This window comes from Zonotrichia albicollis, chromosome 12, assembly GCF_047830755.1.
Source record: "Zonotrichia albicollis isolate bZonAlb1 chromosome 12, bZonAlb1.hap1, whole genome shotgun sequence".
NCBI classification, from domain to species: Eukaryota; Metazoa; Chordata; class Aves; order Passeriformes; family Passerellidae; genus Zonotrichia; species Zonotrichia albicollis.
In genome coordinates this window covers 19,113,151-19,131,472 of record NC_133830.1, presented here as the reverse complement: position 1 = coordinate 19,131,472, position 18,322 = coordinate 19,113,151, and the positions used below count along the sequence as shown (strand labels likewise).

Here is an 18,322-nt window from a genome sequence, read left to right as displayed (position 1 = left end):
TCTTTCTCTTTGAAGGATTTCAGTGTCCTGTGGCTGCTATATTTGCAAAAAGCCAATCATAAAATGTGCATTTTTCACAGGGGCTCAGAATGGGTTAATGTTGGGGAACACTCTGTTTACACTATGGATAAGGGCAAATTTGGCCTTCAATTTCTGCCAGGAAAGGATTTGGAAGTGCTCAACAGAGCCCTGACTGAGAGCTTTCTTGTTGTGTTGCATGTTTTTGATTGTAATTTGGTCCTAGTAGTCAGTTTTACAATGCCCCCTTATTTGGTATTGTTATACCACATTTTATCACCAAAGGGTTGTTCCTTTCCCCATGGTGTTCTTGGCTTTGCCCTAGTTGTCCATCTCCCCAAAGTCCTGCCCTTTTGTTCCCTGTTCCTCCTCCCATTCAATGTCAATCCCTCCCCAATCCTGCCCCTTTCTCTAGAAACTTCCCTGTCCATTTGATATCCTTTGAAACCCTGTTGGTTTGTTTAACTTGTCCTCCTCCCCTGTAATCCCCTATTGGTTTAAACAATGGATTCCCCGCCTTGTGTTCCACCCTCAGTTTCTCCCAACTGGCTAAAGACTGTATCCTCCCCAGGGACCTCCCCAGTTTGGAAATCAGTGGAGGCCTTTAATTCAATGTATTTCTGTCGCTGACTCTGCGGGGAATAAACATACAGAAGACCTCTCCCTGTTCCTTGTCCCTACCCCCGCGCACTCCACCCGTGCTGTAAAGCAGCCGTGCCCTACAGCCAAACCCCAGAGTTGACAGTTTTCTGGGGGCGGCCCACTCTGGGTGTTGGTGTTGGCAGCTAGTCGGGCTGAGGAAATCGGGCACTGCAGCACTTCCCGAATGGGCTGTTCTGTTGCAATAAAGAAATGGAGCTGTCAGCCCAGTGTCCGGGTGGCAGCAGCAGCAAAGCCCACCCGGCAGCAGCGCTGGCTGAGCTCCATGGCCAGGAGCAGCCGTGGATGCCCACGGTGTGGGCAGGCAGGAGCCAGGCAGGGGCTGCTGTGACCAGCGGTGGGGACCCGAGGGCTGGGGGAGCCCATGCTGAGCGTCCCTGGGCTGAGGGCACATTTCCTTCCCTGGCATCATCTGGGCCTGGAGCTCCTCCATAGCTCCAGTGGCAAGCCCAGGGAAAGAGGGAAGCCATCAGTAGGTGCTTGCCTTGAGAATAATGGAAAGAGGCTGGATTCTGAAGGAAGTCCTTCATAGCCGGAGGGATGAGCTCAGAGCCTGACAGACACTGGGCCTGTGGCAGCCCCGGATCTCTTATGAGCAGAGTGGGGATTTGCCCCCCAGGCCTCATCTGTTCACCCAGAGACTGCAATAGTGCGAATCACTAACGTGAGTTGAATTTTGGACTTGACGTTGCAGTTCTATGAAGAACCACGAAAAGTCACACTTCTCCAACATCATATATCACACCTCTTTTAAAGAAAACCTAGATTGTACATAGGTACCAGGAGGGACATCCTCTCCTTGCTGGAAGGGCACCTCTTGAGATCCATTCCAACAAAATCCTGCCCCAGCCATGAGGTCACAGCAGGCTCTGAGGTCACAGAGGTGCCAGAGCCCCGTGGTTGCACAGCAGCACAAGGAGCGAGCAGTCAGTGCTTGAGCACAACTGTTGCGGCAGCAGCAGCGGCGGTGGCAGCAGTGGTGCTGACATTGGGACAGCGGTGTCAGGACAGCGGTGGCAGCAAGCGCTGCGGGACTGGCAGAGGGCAAGGCACCATGGCCCTTGCTCTGCGCCTCTTCCTCCTGCTCCTCCTGGCCGTGGCCCTGCCTGCCAGGGCTGCCCAGGCTGCTCCGCTGCAAGCGCGGGGAGCAGGTGAGCCGGCAGCCTGGCTCCCCTTTCCCGGGACAGCGCTCCCTGCTCCCCGGGAAGCGCTGGGGATGGTTTTCCCCAGGCCTTTAGGGAGGGTTTCCACTGGGGGCGGGAGAGAGCGCCCATGGGCCCTGGGCTGACCGGGGATGTGTCACAGGGCCTGCAAAGAGGGTGGAGAGTGACGGGGAGCCAGCCCAGAGCTCCCCAGGCCCCTGTTCTGTTTGGCCTTGTGCATTCACATCTGGCTCCCACGACCTTACCCGACCCCCTTGCAGTGCACAGGTCCCAAAGGCAGAGGGGGGATCCCAGCACACTATGGAAATGGGTTTGGGTGTTTGCTTCCCCCTAGATAAGCTTGCTAGGAAGGTTTCTCCCGCACCATGGCTCCATGAAGTTTTCCAGCCTCTAAAGACTCCTGCAGGTATGTTGTCAATGTTCCCCTCAGATGATAATCATTGACAACCTGGCAGGAACCAGGTGACAGAAGCTTCTGTGGCTGTTGTCTTACAGGAGTGTCTCCAGGGAGACCTTTTCAGGCTCCTTTCCGTGTTGCTGCTCACAAGCCCAGCGCCCATCGCAGGGGTGAGCAGTGTGTCCCTGATGACCCCACAGGCTGAGCCCTGCTTTTGTGGGATCATTTAATCTGACATGCAAACACTTCTGTTAAGGTCCTCGGAGAGGGAGGAACAAGCCTGGAGGAATCAAAAAGACCCTGGAGGCATCCAAAGACCTTGCCAGGACCCTGAGTGACCTCGAGAGGCACCGTGGTGGGTGCATTTCCCTCAGCCTTGTCCTGGGGCTCAGCAGCCGGAGGCTTTGGCTGCACATCTGGACACGCCGTGCCCGGCACAGCGGGAAGGGATCCATGGCAGCCTCGCTGCCCCGCTGCTGCTTCCACGCCCTGCAGGGCTGTTTGCCAGCCTGGCCTGGCTGCAGCTTCTCCCCAGCCTCTGCAGGAAGGCATTGGGCATCAGCTCACAGGCAGCCCAAACTGCTCCATGGGCCTGAGATCCCCTTCAATTTCCTGGTCTCTGAGCACATCTGCAGTGACAGCTCTTTGGAGGAGGGAGGACCCTGGAGCAGCCCCAATAACCTGATCTTTCTCTTGAATCTTATCCATTACTTGGACATGCAGTGCCCCCTGAAGATGCCACCTTCCCACTGGGGAACAGCCCCACCTGATCCAGCTGTGCCTTTTCCTTTCTGCAGAGATGGAAGGAGAGGCTGTGCTGAAGGCTCAGTTTCCTGGAGGAAGCAGTGGCTCATTGGCAGCCTCTGCTGCAGGAAGGGAGGCGATGCCAGGCACAGCCACAGGAGGTAATTGCTGTGCCTCTGGGCCTGAGCCCTGCTGAGGCTTGAGCTGCCCTCTCTGCTGCTTGGCACTGCGGGCACACAGCATTACCTGACCCCCTTCCAGTGCTGGCTTCCCTATAGAAGGGGATCCCAGCACAGCATGGAACGGTTCCCATCTGTGCTCCTTTCTAGACTGGGATCGTGACTTGCATGATTTGGGAAGGCTGGTAAAGCACGGCTTAAGAATGTTGGACCTTGGTGAAGGTAGGCTACCAGCAACCCTTTCCTAACAGAGTAATCACTGTCCAGGTGTAAGCATTGTCCAGAGAAACATTCCTGTGTCATTCCCCTTAAGATCCTCTAAAGTTGGATGGATTCTAGAAATTCTGGCCTCGATATTGCTGCGCTTGTGCCCAACAGAGATCCCACAGGACTCCACAGGATCGCTGTCAGTGGGAGGAAGGATCATTTATCTGTCCATCCTCCTCCCATGTGCAATGCCACTGTGTCCTTCCGTGTGCTGTATGCAGCCACAGAGAAGAGCAGAGAGGGAAGGGGCCGGGCCCAGGGCTGTGCCCCGGGGCTGAGCCTCTCTCAGCTCCTTTGCCGGCCCCAGGGAGCCTGAGCTGCTCCTGCTGCCGCTGCCAAGCCCTGGCCCTGCCTGGGGCTGGGTTTGGAGCTGTAGCAGCTCCAGGGAGTCCTTTCTGCCCCGACTGCCCCACAAGGGGCTCCTTCCATCCCAGTGTGGGGCCACTGCAGGCACGAGGTGCCCCTGGCCCTGCTCCTGAGTGGAAGGCAGAGCTGAGGGAGTGCCTTGGAGGGCACCAATCACGCAGGTGCTCTCACTGCCACTTGGGCCTGAAGGAGAATCTTCCACAGTGTCACAGGAGCTGTTCTGTCCTGCCTTTCTTTGCAGATGATGCTGATGATGAAGATGATACTGTTGATAACGATGATCTGGATTCCCAGCCCATACTGATTACTGGGGCACAAGGACATGGTGACGGTAGCTCAAGGCCTTTCCCCTGGGAGACCTTCCAGCTCAGAGCCCAAAGCTCGGCCAGGGGGACATTGCTGCAGGTGCCAGGACAGAGCTATGCACGTGTGTGCCCTCGTCCTGCGCGATCCCCTCACTGCTCCTGCGGCTCAGTGGTGCCCGTGCAGATCAGCAGAGATGGCAGAAATTTCTATGGCTCTTGTGTTACAGGTGTGTCTGCAGGGAGGACTTTCCAAGGTCCTTTCGTGGATGTTGCACACAAGCCCAGCTACCAGAGCAGGGGTGAGAAGTGTGTCCCTGCTGACCCCACAGGCTGAGCTCTGCTTTTGTGGCATCCATTCATGGGAAATGGAAATATTTCTCTTAAGGTCCCCTGAGAAGGAAGAGCAAACCTGGAGGAGTGATGAAGTCCCTGAAGGAATCCCAACATCTGGAACGAAAACGGAGTGATGTGGACAGCCAGCGTGGTGGGTGCATTTCCCTCAGCCTTGTCCTGGGGCTCAGCAGCCGGGGGCTTTGGCTGCACATCTGGACACGCCGTGCCCGGCACAGCGGGAAGGGATCCATGGCAGCCTCGCGGCCCCGCTGCTGCTTCCATGCCCTGCAGGGCTGTTTGCCAGCCTGGCCTGGCTGCAGCTTCTCCCCAGCCTCTGCAGGAAGGCATTGGGCATCAGTTCACAGGCAGCCCAAACTGCACCATGGGCTTGTGATCCCATGCAATTTCCCACGCTCTGGGTAGATGCAGAAAGGCAGCTGTTTGCAGGAGGGAGGGCCCTGGAGCAGCTCCAATACCCCGGGCATTGTCCTTGTCCTTATCTGTGTCTTTGGAATGTATTGTCTGGAGCAGAAGGGCACCGCACAGAGGAATTATGGCATGCAGGCTCAGGGGTTTGGGTACTGAGCACTCCTGTGCCAAGGGGCAGCAAGGTGCCTGCAGGCCCCAACTCAGGGGGAAACAGGGAGTGAGAACGTCCTGGCCGCATCCACCGTGCTGCCAGCTCAGCAGTGCAGCACAGCACGGGCTCACACTCTCCATTGCTCCCACAGATGCAGCCAGCACCTCAACATATGCTGACAACATCTGGAGAAGAGTTATCTGCTGGGAACCACACTGTTTCATCAAGTTGATGGCCATTTTGGTTGGTGCAGGACTTTGCCTCTTGATGTGCTATGCAGCAATCTGGTATTGCTGGAAGAGAAAATCGTGAGTGTTTTGTGATTCTCTACCTGAAACAGCTTTCTGTAAAGGCTGCTCATAAGTAGGGAATATTCCCAGTGTGGCTGCAGTGGAGTTGTGGCCAGTCCATTGTTGTCCAAACAACTCTGGGGACGGTTCTGCTGCTGCCCAGTGCTTTCATTGGCCTCTGAATTGCCAGGCTTTGTCCTGGGGGGCTTGCAGGGGCTGCAGGCAGTGCTGGCTCCCACTGAGGCTGCCTGGCCAAGAGCAGCCCCAGGGGCACAGGGCAGAGGCAAAGCACGGTGGGGAGGAGAAAGAGCAGGGACGAGATTGCCCTTGAAAGGCAGAGGCGCTCTGGGGCCCACTCCTGGCCAGGGAGCCTGCCCAGAGCCGTGCCCTGCTCGCCGGGGCCTTGAGGGGCAGCTGTGCAGATGGGCCAAGCTGTGCCAGCAGCTCCAGCCGTGCTGGGGAGCCTTGCCAGCTCTGGGCCCTGCTGTGCAGGAGGCTCCCTGTGTGCCACTGGCAGCTGGGGCCTCAGCCACCTCCTCTCTCCACAGGAGCTCTCGTGCATCTAGAGAAGAGGAGAGTAACAACTCAGGCAGAGCGCTCGCTGACTGTTATCCGAAATCTGCGCGTCTGCCCCTATCTGCCCTGCCATGGCTCCAGCACCGCCATGAAGCGTTCCCAAAACTCACCCCTCCGAAACGAGACCCTCTGCCCCTGAGCCCTCTGGTCCTGTTCCCCGGCCAGGACTGAAGTTGGCCACCCCATCTGCCAGGACAGGGCTTGTCCTGTATTTGATTTTAATAAAGAAATGGTGTTTTCACAGTTCTGTCCAGGTGGTAGCAGCAGCAAAGCCCACCCAGCAGCAGCACAGGCTGAGCTCCATGGCCAGGAGCAGCCGTGGATGCCCACGGTGTGGGCAGGCAGGCGCCAGGCAGGGGCTGCTGTGACCAGCGGCGGCGCCCCAGAGGGCCATGCTGAGCGTCCCGGGGCTGAGGGCACATTTCCTTCCCTGGCATCATCTGGGCCTGGGCCCCATGAGGCACACAGGGATATTTTGGGGTTCTTGCTGAGGGGCGCAGGGATCCCTCATGAATCACAAAGGAGTAATAATGGCCTCTCCTGAGGCAGGGATCCCTCATGAGGTGTGCAGTGGGGTTACATTTGAGGGGACTTTTTACTCTTCTCAGCACAGCCAAGGGTCACTTGGCCGAGGTTTTGCAAAGCTGGGAGAAAGCCTCTTGCAAAGCCTTGGGCCTGGCTGCGGGCACAGCGGGCGGGCGGAGCCCATCCCCTGGGGCCAGGCTGGGCTGCTCAGGCCGAGCCAGGCCGGGCCAGGCTCGGGCCCCGGCAGGGAAGGGCCGCGGCCCTGAGCTCTGATGAGGCTGCTGAGCTCCGCCCTGGCCCTGTGCTGCAGCCCAGCACATTTACAGCCGGGGCCGTGCTCTGGCCCACAGGAGGCACCCGGGGCTGCAACTGAGGCCACGCCTTCTCCAACTCAAGGGGGTGGCTCTGTTCCTTTGGAGGATCCTGAGCCTTGTACCTCGGCCTGATGGTGCAAAGATCCCCCCAGCATCCCTGAGTTTGCAGAAATAAAGGCTTTGTGCTCATTATTATGTTTGCCCAATTATCCCATCATCAGAAAAACCAAACAATATTAGAGGTAGCAGCAATTTTAATTGAATAGTTTAGAAAATATATAAAATTGGATACACTTGAAATATTGACAATATAATGTGATTAAAATAATGAGTAATTTGGTTCTAATAATAGTGCATAAGCAAAAGATAACTGGAGTATGAGGTGCAAGGTTCTTGGACCCTTGCCACCTCACGAACAAGCCTTCCAAGTGAAGATTCTCCCATTCTATGCCACATGTCAATGCCATCTCCTCCCATTTTCGATTCATCACACTTCTACCTCCGCCCTCATCACCACCTTTACCGCACATGCTCCACCATTCGCTTTGGTGGTCGCACCCCTTTTTGGGGGTCACCTTTGGATGAGGGCTCTCCTCTTCTTTGATGCCTTTTAATTCACTTTTGGGTTACACATGTGCATCAAGCCAGCATAATACAAGCCAAAACTAACATAATATTATATTTAAGCATCAAAGCAATAATTTTCTTATAGTTGCCATTTTCCTGACACTCAACCCAGGTTCTCCTTTCTTTCTGCTAATTTTTAGTAATCAGATCCCTGCTTGGCTTTGCTAAAAATCAAAAAAAGTATCAGCTTTTGTTGTGTGCAGCTGTCTGACTTCCCCAGGAACATAGCAGAGGTGTAAAGAGGGAAAATGCCAGGAAATGATGAAATGAGCCTGATCTGTGCGTTCAGGAGCAGAAAGGGACCTGGGGGTACTTCTAAGAGCCAAAATGAGGGATGTGGGACTCCAAGGGCTCACCAAAATGCAGTTTCTTCCATCCAAGAGGTTACAGCAGTCCAGGGTTGTGGGTGACAGAGCTGTGCCCACAGCTGTGAGCTCCAGCTGCAGCCAGGCCTGGAGACCCTTTGGTTTTGGTTACAATGCATTGGACACTTTTCTTTGCTGAGCATCTTCATACAGAAGAACCAATCTGTACCTTAACTTTTATCTATAGCCTGTCATAACTGCTATAATTACCATATTCATGTTACTGTTCTCCAGTCACTAAAATTCAGTACATTACAGTTTAAGCTAGAAGTTTTTTTTCAGTGTTTTTGCAGTGGAAAATTCTGAGACCTTTCTTCTACATGCAACATTTGCTGACTTGTTTGCCTCTGCTATCCTTCTGCTTAGTAAAAACATCTTCTTGTTTGAGGTGGATTTGAGCTATAAAAACCTCTTCTTACTAACACACCCTTTCCTTCCTTGCTTATCCAGTAAGACTGGCTCAGCAATTCTTTTCTCCCATATCAAAACTTGCTTCCATCTCTATTCCTTCATCAGACTCTACATTCAAAATCTTTCTGCCAAGCACACATATCTGTGAGACTTTCTTGTCACACTTTCATCCTTCCCAGCAGGTACTGGTGACAGCAGTGACTGACCATGAGCCAGCAGAGTGCCCTGGTGGCCAAGGAGGCCCATGGCTCCTGGCCTGGATCAGGAATGGTGAGGCCAGCAGGAGCAGGGAGGTCGTTCTGCCCCTGCACTGGGCACTGCTGAGGGCACACCCTGAGTGCTGTGCCCAGCCCTGGCCCCTCAGTTTGGGAAGGACCTTGGCACACTGAGCACATCCAGAGGGGACAACGAGGCTGGAGAGGGGCTGGGAACACAAACCCTGTGAGGAAGCCCTGAGGGAGCTGGGGGTGCTGAGCCTGGAGAAAAGGATGCTCAGGGCTGCCCTCGTCACGCTGCACAGCTCCTGAAAGGAGCCTGTGCTCAGCTGGGGCTGGGCTCTTCTCCCTGCCCAGAGTGACCTGAGATGTGTTACAAAGTCCCTTTTCCCAGCCTGGTGCTCAAAGAAGGAATCAGAACGCTTCAGTTCTCAGTTTCAAGGTGGTTTATTGTATCTTATCTATAAAATTCTTTCTTCTGACCTGCTGAGATCTGCTCAGCAAGACTATCAGAGGCACTCTGACTGCCCCAATGTGGTATTATATCTTTATTCTAAGAACTACGTGTGCATTATTTACAATTACATCCCAATAGTTGTCACCTACATTAGACAGTGAGTTTCAACTCTAAACCAATCTGTAAGTGCCAACATCACAGCAGAAGATGGAGGCCAAGGAGAAGAGGGAGAGAGGCTGGACAAGCCCAGATTCCTCCATCTTGCCCCCTGAACCCCCATTCTAAAACCAGCAAAAATCTATTTTTCCACTCTGTGATAAATTCACTTTCCTTCTGCTTAAACTTTTGTGGCTTGTCATTCTTCATACAAGGTTGGTAATTGTTTGTTCCAAGGGCTGAATCAAAGGCACAGGGGTCTTGGGCTCTGTGCCAAGGTCTCTGAGCCCCCTGACAGAGTCTTGAGTCCTCCAGGGCAACCAGATGAATTTCCTGGGTTTCCACAGGCTCTTTCTCCAGGCAGCACTGCCAGAACCAGAGCACACAGCCCCAGTCTGCACCAAGGGAAACACAGGTTGGATATCAGGAAAAAGTTTTTCATGGAAAGAGTGATCAAGTTCTGGAATGGCAGCCCAGGTCCGGGGAGGTGGTGGAGTCCCCATCCCTGGGTGTGTTTAACAAAGCCTGGATGTGGCACTGGGTGCCAGGCTTTAGTTGGGGTGTTGGGGCTGGGTTGGACTCGATGACTTTGAAGGTCTCTTCCAACCCAGTGGTTCTGTGAATTCTGTGAAAGGGGCAATAAAGGGACACAAATTCTGCACAGCAAAATCTCAGAGTCCCCGAAGGGATTCCTTTGCCTCCCATCACTGCTTTGTCCGACTGCTCTGAAACTGGACCAACATTGGCACCTAGTGGCTGCTGAATTCCACAGAGATGGAAATTCTCTGAAAGTTGTCACCCTGTCCAAGGGATGGGCTGAGGATTTCTGAACAAGCTGCTAATTACTGCCAGCTCTTCCCAGAGTTTCCCTACAAGTTTTCTGTCCTGAACTGTCAGAAGGTGAAAGACATAAATTGTTTTCGATTGTCAGAAGCCTGGAGTTATTAAAATTCTGGACTTTGTTTTCTTCCCAGTGATTAATCATTTTTAGACATGCTGAAAGTTTATGCTACTGCAACTCCCAAAGTCACAGCTCAATATTTATACTTAAACTTGACTGAGGTTTTATTCCTTCTGTTCTCCTAAAGTGATTGTGAACTTTAATGTAAATTGCAAGTTGTACTAATAATTTTGTACTATGACTTAATCCTCTTAAAGAGTAATAAAACAAAAAAGGAAAAAAGTTCATTAGGTAAAACAAAGTAATGAAATCAAATCCCTTTGTGGGATTCACGGGATCTCTTCCCGTGTCATTTCCCTACCTAACTGATGTGCAGCATCATAATTTTTAAAGGCCCACATATATTAAAACAACTTGAGGTCCCTCAGCAATCTGTACCAGGGAAAATTACCATCAAAAAATCCAACTATTGTGACGAGGTCAGGGATCCCAAAGAGACTTGAGGAGAATGAAAGCCCAGATTTCTGGATGTCTGATAAACGAATGAAGAGCCAGCAGACCCTGCAGATTTCCAGGCGTTTCTTTACTGAGTCTTTAGCACTTTGTGCAGAATTTCATGGTCATGCAGCCTCAGGCCAGCTGGTAAATCCCAGTTCATGTGCATCCTGCTGCTCTGTGGGACTGGCTGCACTGGAAACATCAGGCAGGAATCCTGGGGGGGTGCAATTGCTGCTAAAGGTACCCAAAAGCTCCCTGAGCCTGCACTCCTTAAGGTGCAGCTCCAGCCAAGGTGATGCACGTCCCCAAGGAGCTCAGGGAACTGCACAGATACCAAAGACAAGGGGGCTGGCTGGGAGGATTGGCCAAATAAACCAAAGGGTTTGGTCTCATAAGCCACTCTTTGGTGTCTGAGGCTGATTTCCAGCTGGGTGAAAGAATCAGTTCTGTAATTGGCATGGCTCTGTGTGGTGTGTGTGTCCTCACCCCTGTGAGATAAAACCCCTGCAATGAGTGCCTTTCATCCTCTACAGAGACAGACCAGGAGAAAAGGATGGGTGACTAAGGGTGATAAAAGCCTGCAGAAGCAAGCAGAGGAGGATTTGCACTTCATTCATTCAGATGATTAAGCTGTGTATATGAATACAGCATTTCAAACGACAGAGGCCTGGTCTCCACAACTGAGTCATCTGAAAGGAGCTGGAAATAGCTGATGGTTTCTAACACTCAAAATGCCCAACTTGAACAACTTCATGAATACAATTACAATCTTTTTGTTCTCCACAGCTTGTTCTGGAACTTGGCTGATAACAAAGGCAGCACCCACACAGGGTGAGGAGCACATCACATGTGACAAAGTCACACACACTTTGCTGAGCAGCTGCAGAACAGAAATATTTCACTGCTGGGAGTCACCATGAGGGAGACTGTGACCGTGTTCACAGGGGTTCTTGGATGAGGGAAGAGACGAGGATCTGACTCCATGTTTCACAAGGCTTGATGTATTATTTTATGATATATATTACATTAAAGCTATACTAAAAGAATAGAAGAAAAGGTTTCATCAGAAGGCTAGCTAAGAATAGAATGGCAAAGAATGATAACAAAGGTTTGTGGCTTGGCTCTCTGTGCAATTCAGCTGACTGTGATTGGCCATTAATTACAAACGTCTAACACGGACCAATCACAGATGCACCTGTTGCATTCCACAGCAGCAGATAACCATTGTTTACATTTTGTTCTTGAGGCCTCTTAGCTTCTCAGGAGGAAAAATCCTAAAGAAAAGATCTTTCATGAAAAGTGTCTGTGACAGGAGACATTTTCAGTTTTCCTTATAGCAAGGCTTAGAAGGAGCACTCAGTACAAATCCTTGGCAGGAGAAGTTTTGGACACCGATTTCATCCCTGTTTATTTGTCAGTAATTTCCTTATAACTCAATGGTTCCGCTGCCACCCGTGCTACTACAGAAAAAGCACACCAGGCAGAGGGAAAATTTCTGCTAGATCAGGTCTAAGTGACATCACTTTCTGAGATTCCAGGAGTCCTCCAAGGGCTGGGACACTGCTGCTCATGAGGACAAAGGGTTGAGGGTGGAGGAGAGCACAGAAGGAAAACCCCACTGTAACAATGTGGGACTTGCCAATTAAACCCAATTCTTACCATCACCCTAAAGAGCATCTCTGTCCCTGCGCTGCTCCCAGATCCTGCTCACACACGGCACAAACACGGCAAAGAGAGGCTGCCAGCAGGGATTCCTGTACAGCAGGGATATCTCTTCACTGCTGATGGGCTTCAAAACACCCATCCATCCATTTGTGGCAGCCCTTTGGGGGTGAAAAGCTCCACACCCCATCCACAGAGAGGACAAACTCTTCTGTAAACATAAACACTCAGGTACTCTTAAGAAGGAAAGCTCAAAATATTAAAAATATTACTAGACTGGTACAAGAGCAGCTTGCTTTCAGAAACCCACGAGTCACAGATCATATATGATTTAATGTGCACGAGTAAGAATTTATGCATCAAATGTATGGGGCTATGTCAGGTAATGCTGAGTGTGGGAACATGGTTTTATTACTTTAAAAAAAAAAAAAAACAAACCAAAACCTCCCAAATAAGTAGTTTTTTGCATATATTATATGTATATATTATTTATATAATTTTATATTTTTATATATTTTATATCATTTGATTATATTATATATTATTATATTATATTTAGTGTATATTATATATTATATATCTATTATCTATAATATCTATATCTATTATATCCATTATATCTATTATATCTATTATATATAATATATATGATATATATCATATATATCAAATATTATATAGTACGTGGTTTTCAATATTTAACAAATAGCTCTCTTTAAAAAGAAATGACAATACATCACTACTTTTGTTGTCTGAAAGAACTCAGCCCATTCCAGCTGAGTCAGCTGTAAAATCAGCAGGCCATAAATTTATATCAAGGACTACAGATGCTTAAACATTCTCTTAACCAAAATTTGACCAGGGAAAGGCTGTACCACAAAAGGAACACTCCCACATCAAACACCATGCCTGCATTGTAAATACAAAATGTTGAAATTACTTGGAAAATTTCTCTTGGAACAATGTGCCCACCAAGCCATAACTCAAATCAGCTTGGTTTTCATGAGCAATTTTGGTGATTGTTCTACATCCCCAGTGGGAATGAATGCTTGCTACTGCAGAGAATTCAGTAAATTCACTGTGTCCTCACAGAGTTTCTGAGCTTTCTTGGAGCCCCTGCCCTCGGCTCCTTCTCCAGTGCTGCAGAAGAGTGGGGAACAGATTTTAGGATCTCCCTTGTGTTTTTTCTGTTTCATCTGAGATCACTGTAGACGACTATTTAGAAAGCCAGAACTGAATTAATTTTCTCTTCAAGTCTCCAGCAGCTGCTTTGAACCATAACCCAGCCCTACCCCCAGATCCAAAGTGGGAATTGCCAACAGCCTCCCCTGTACCCAGGGCCCTGCAGCTCGCTTGGGTGGAGGTGAAATTTCACTTCCCCTGTGGGACAGAGAGAACAGGAAATGTGACCAAGGCCAGTGTTGGGGGTTTCTCCCAGGTTTTAGAGCTGTTTCTCGGCATTGCTAGAGTAGTAATAGATCAGAGACTGCTACAGAGTGTTTGTAGCACTCTCTACTCTTCTCTGATGAACCACTCTCAAAAACAGCCAGATACAAACTGGAATTGACTCAAACCCATTTTGTTTTTCCTGTTTTACCTTTGTATGAAACAGGTGTTAACCCCAATGGAGTCTGGGGATTAATCAAAGAAAATCAAATCTTTTAACACTCAAAGCACTCCTTAGAGCTTTCACAATTTGAGAGAGCTCATCTCAGATCCCTCACATAAGCCCAACAATATAATGTGACAATTTGTGTGTTTTGTTTGCAGAGTTCTTTATTTTAAAAGCAGTTAAAGGCTCATGATGACAAGCAGCAACAAAAACAGCTAATAGAAAAATGTTTGCAATGATCTCTAGAAAGCATAATGAAATAGCTGTTTTAAAATTATCTTCACAGAAATAACACCTATTTTATCCCATTAAAATGATGGGACAATAAACAATGAATGATGAATATTAAAGACTGACATCTCTACCAATGCTTCCTCCTAACAAACCGTAGTGTTTTTCTCAGCTCTGAAAATATAATTAGCATGAAAGCATACACACAGTGATGTCTTATTATCTCTTTAACACCTTTTCTGTCCTGGCTGGTCAATATCCAAGGATGCAGTGCCCTGCTTAATTCAGGGCTACAGGGACAGAAAGCCTTTGGTCCAGCCTGACTGAGGATTCAAACCTCTGCTGGTGGCTGGAATGCAACCATGGATCACCAATAGATAATATCCGGACCTGAAAAGGTGAATCGTGGAGCCACCCAAAAACTGACTGATTTCAAAGGCAATTCCAGCCAAGCTGGCTGGGTTGGCTGTGATAATCAGGTTGGCAGAAATAATCAGGTTGGTCTCCTCCTGCTCAACTACCTGTGGGACAATTTAACTCACTCTTTAATGTCACAGTTTTATAACCTGAAACGGTGAAGATGTAATTTTGCTTGTCTTTGGTACAAAGAACAGGACAACAAAATGTGCTCTGACAGTGTATTTCATTAGTAAATCTTATTTTTATAAGCTTCTTGATTTTATAAGCATCTTGATACAAGAAGAGTACCTGTTAAAGAGTGCTTTTCTTTGCATATAACCCAGATAACAGTTCAAACAAGTAATTTCAGACTCTTGAGATATATTTATCTTAAAACACAGAAGCAGTGTGTGGTGTAATGGTCACACACATCCATGTGCACATGGCGGACACGGAGCTGGATGTTAACAGCTCCAAAGCCGTCTCTGAGCCCACAGGACCTCGCAAGGGTGAAAAGCCATAGCCCTGAGCCTTGTTCTGTGCTGTGCAAACAAACCACACCCAGCGCAGAGCTGAGAGCAGCAGCCAGCGAGGCCAGCTGCACTTCCTGGAGCTGAGGGCAGCGGCACCTGTTTGTTTCTGTAACAGGAATGCACAAAACCCGCAGAACTCAACACAAAATGTGTCACAAAACGTGTGTCTGCGGCGAGGATGCGGCCGAACACCGGCCTGTGCGATCCTGCGCCCGGGCAGCGACCAAGGGCTCCGCAGCACCGCGGGACCGGGACCGCGTGTGGGCCGGCACGGCAAGGCCCGGCCCAGGGTGGTGGCACCGCCACACCGGGGACCTGCGGCCCGAACGGGTGTGTCGGGGCACCGATCCCTGCACGGAGCCGTCAGAGCCCGGCCGCGGGCGGTGCCGGGCGGAGCGGGCCGGGGCCGGGCCGATCAGGCAGGGGCGGTCCCGGCGCGGATCCGGCGCGGTCCCGGGGCCAGGCGGGGCGGGCCGGGCAGGGGCGGTCCCGGCGCAGATCCAGGCGGAGCGGGGCGGTCCCGGCCCGGTAACGGGGCCGGGCAGGGGCGGTCCCGGCGCGGGGCCGCGGCGGGCGCTGCGCTGCGCAGAGCCGGCTGCCCTCGGCCGTAGCGCGCCCCGCCATGCCCGGAGTGGCCGCGCTGGGCGCCGGCCCCGACCCCGAGGAGAGCTACGATTTCCTCTTCAAGCTGGTGCTGATCGGCGACGCCAGCGTGGGCAAGACCTGCCTGGTGCAGCGCTTCAAGACCGGGGCCTTCTCCGAGCGCCAGGGCAGCACCATCGGCGTGGACTTCACCATGAAGAGCCTGGAGATCCAGGGCAAGCGGGTGAAGGTGAGGGCGCTGGGCCCGCGGGGCTGCTCCGGGCCGGGCCCGGGCCGCCATCCCCGGCTGCCCACAGGGACCCGGGCGGCACCGAGCGCGCCCAGGGCCGGGCCGGGCCGGTTCCGCCCAGAGCCAGGCAAGCCCTGGTTGAGCCCGGCCGCGGCAGCCGCAGCTGCAGCGCTCTCTGCTCAGCCTCTTTTCTGGGGTGTTTACAAGGCAGAGGAAAGCTCAGCTGGGCTCCCGTGTTTCCAGAAAGGGATGTGGAACTGGTAGATTGAGAGAAGGTTCTTAAATTAGGCGTGCTATTATCTTAAGACACTGTTTACAGGGTGTCACAGGAAGTGCCGGTTTCACGGTTCTTCAATAAACTCTAAATTTGACATCTGCTTTTTTTCTTTTCTTTTCTTTTTTCTTTTTTTTTTTTTTAATTTTATTTTTTTATTATGCTGGAGGAAATCAGCTGGTTGTTAGGGCTGGAAAGAGCCCGGGACACGTACCCCATGGATCTGTCCTCAGTTTCTCAGTGGCACACATTTCTGCAACTGTTTTCACCCTCTGAGCACAGGAGTGCGAGTGAACAGTGGGGAGGAAATGTTTAAAGCATCTAGGTTTTATAGTAGATGCTTTAAACTGGGATCAGTCCCTTCACCATCCCCTCCAGAATGTGGTCCTGCAGCTATCCTTATCCCCAGTAGGACTAAAAAAGCATTTAATTCAGTCACTGCCTGGAGGAAGATGATGGAATTGTAAAGCTTGTGGTGGCACACAAATGCAGTGATGCAGTTTAGGCCTGTGTTTACCAAAGTAGGTGTCAAAGTCCTCTTGTTTTTTTTTCATGTAAATTATCTTTGAGTATTAAGGTAAGTTGCAGAAAACAGAAATGAAGGCATTTTTAAGGAAAAGAGAGGGATTAGCAGTTGCATGGCCATGCCCTGCAGCAGTGTTTATTTCCTTGGTAGTGTCACACCTTTCCCTGTCACGCCCGCCTGGGGAGCTGAAGAGCAAACTCAGGTTTTCTGTTTGAGCTGGCGGTGCCTCTCCCACCCTTACTGGCAATGAGGAGTGGGGCTTCTCCTTTAAGGTGGAAACCTGCCTCTGTTTAAATGCCGGGCACACAGAGAGTGACAAATGTGTCTGTTCCTGGTGCCAGGCACGGCAGGAGCGCCCCAGGAACCCAGCCAGACTTCCCAGGTGTGCATTTTCATATTGTCACTGCTTACACCTGGGTATTCCAGGATTAGCGGCCTGGCTGTAACAAAACCTGAGTTATTTCTAAGTGTTTTACCAAAAACAAGGCAGGAAGTTCAAGGTCTTGAAGCTTTCTTTTTGTTTGGGCTGTTCTGTACTTCCGCTTAGAAAAAAATGAGGAAAGCAGATATTGAAGAAGAGTATTTTAAGTGTTACTTTAGGGAAATTAATCCAACACTTGCTGATTGATCTTACAGATACTTTTGTCAGCTGCTGGGTCAGGGACACAGCCTGAAAATGAAAGCATTTGCCTGGGGGGTTTTTTTTGTTTGGTCAGTTAAGATGTGGGGTGTGTGTGAGGTTTAAATCAGAGTTTTCCAGTTGGATTGAGATTTCAGAGCAGCCCGTCTAACCTGGGTTAGCTTTGCTCAGCATGCTCTTGGAATCAGGAAATAAGGAAGCATTTCCTTGCCTCACAAAAGCAGGCCAGGTAATTGTCTGCTGCTTTGGTTTCCTTAGGGGTTTATGGTGCTCAGGACAGTATTGTTTTCTATTTAGCAAATGGTGCAGGAATGAGATAATTCCTGTTGTTGTAATGTTTTACAGACTCATCTTAAGAAATTCCTTCAAAACTGAAGTGACGACAAAAACTTGTCCCCCCTCCCCAGTGACCTGAACTTCATTTTTAGTCTGGCTAAGGGTAGCACTGCAACCCAACACTTATTTTGAGATTGAAGCAAACAATTTAAGGCTAAATGTGCCTCTCTGCTTCAAACTTCAGATGTTCCTGTCACAGTTACATAACATTTCTGAAACATTTGGAACGCAAGGATTTTAGGTCTCACTTTCTTTTGATGTGGAGTGTTGGTTTGTTTTTGTTTTTTGTTTTTTTTGATAAGGGAAAAGATGCCTGTTGGAATACTGAAGGTTAAGGTCTGCAAATAACTTTTTTTAGAATAATTTATGAAACTTGAGGCTTTCCTTGCACCTTGCAGCTGTGTTCTTTCAAGTGTCTCACGTGGAGTTCCACACACTGCTGGAGCTGACTAAACTTCATCTAGAAGGAGATCAGCTTTGTGAAATGTCTGCAGGCTGTCTTCATTTACATTTACAGAAACGTTCCAATACATGCTGTTTGAAATTGTGGCATACTGCTTTCTCTAAAAGCAGATTTCTCTGAATCCTAGAGTGTGGACTGTAGTGCCTAAAAGTTGGTCTTGTTAATCACTTAATGCATAGTGATTAAAGTCCTATTGATAAAATAATTACTTGTTCTCTGAGTGATAGAAAAAATCTGGCAAACAGAACGAAAACGTTTTATAACTGTTATGTCACTGTAAGAAAAGATATTTATAAAATGCTGGAACCAACATTTTACATAATGATAGGCAAGGACATTCCTAAGTCCAAGTCCATAAATCATGGTTAGTAATAACAAAAGTATTTTTCTTTTGATGAATTACCTCCTGTGAGCTAATTAATTGCCTTTAATGCCTACTTTATGCTGTCAGTTTATAGTGTTTTACA

At 49.9% G+C, this 18,322-nt stretch overlaps 1 protein-coding gene across 2 annotated transcripts in view; it reads left to right on the top strand.

Annotated features, from left to right (window-relative positions):
• The first annotated feature begins 15,257 nt into the window (after window positions 1-15,257).
• Window positions 15,258-18,322, top strand: part of RAB43 (RAB43, member RAS oncogene family) — a 14,622-nt gene continuing 11,557 nt past the window's right edge. Inside the window, exon 1 of one of the 2 annotated variants that reach the window (XM_074550161.1) lies at window positions 15,258-15,616. In XM_074550161.1, coding sequence (XP_074406262.1) covers window positions 15,407-15,616 — 210 coding nt within the window. In that variant the 5' untranslated portion in view covers window positions 15,258-15,406. The remainder of the gene's footprint in view (window positions 15,617-18,322) is intronic. The other variant, XM_074550160.1, reaches the window with a different exon arrangement.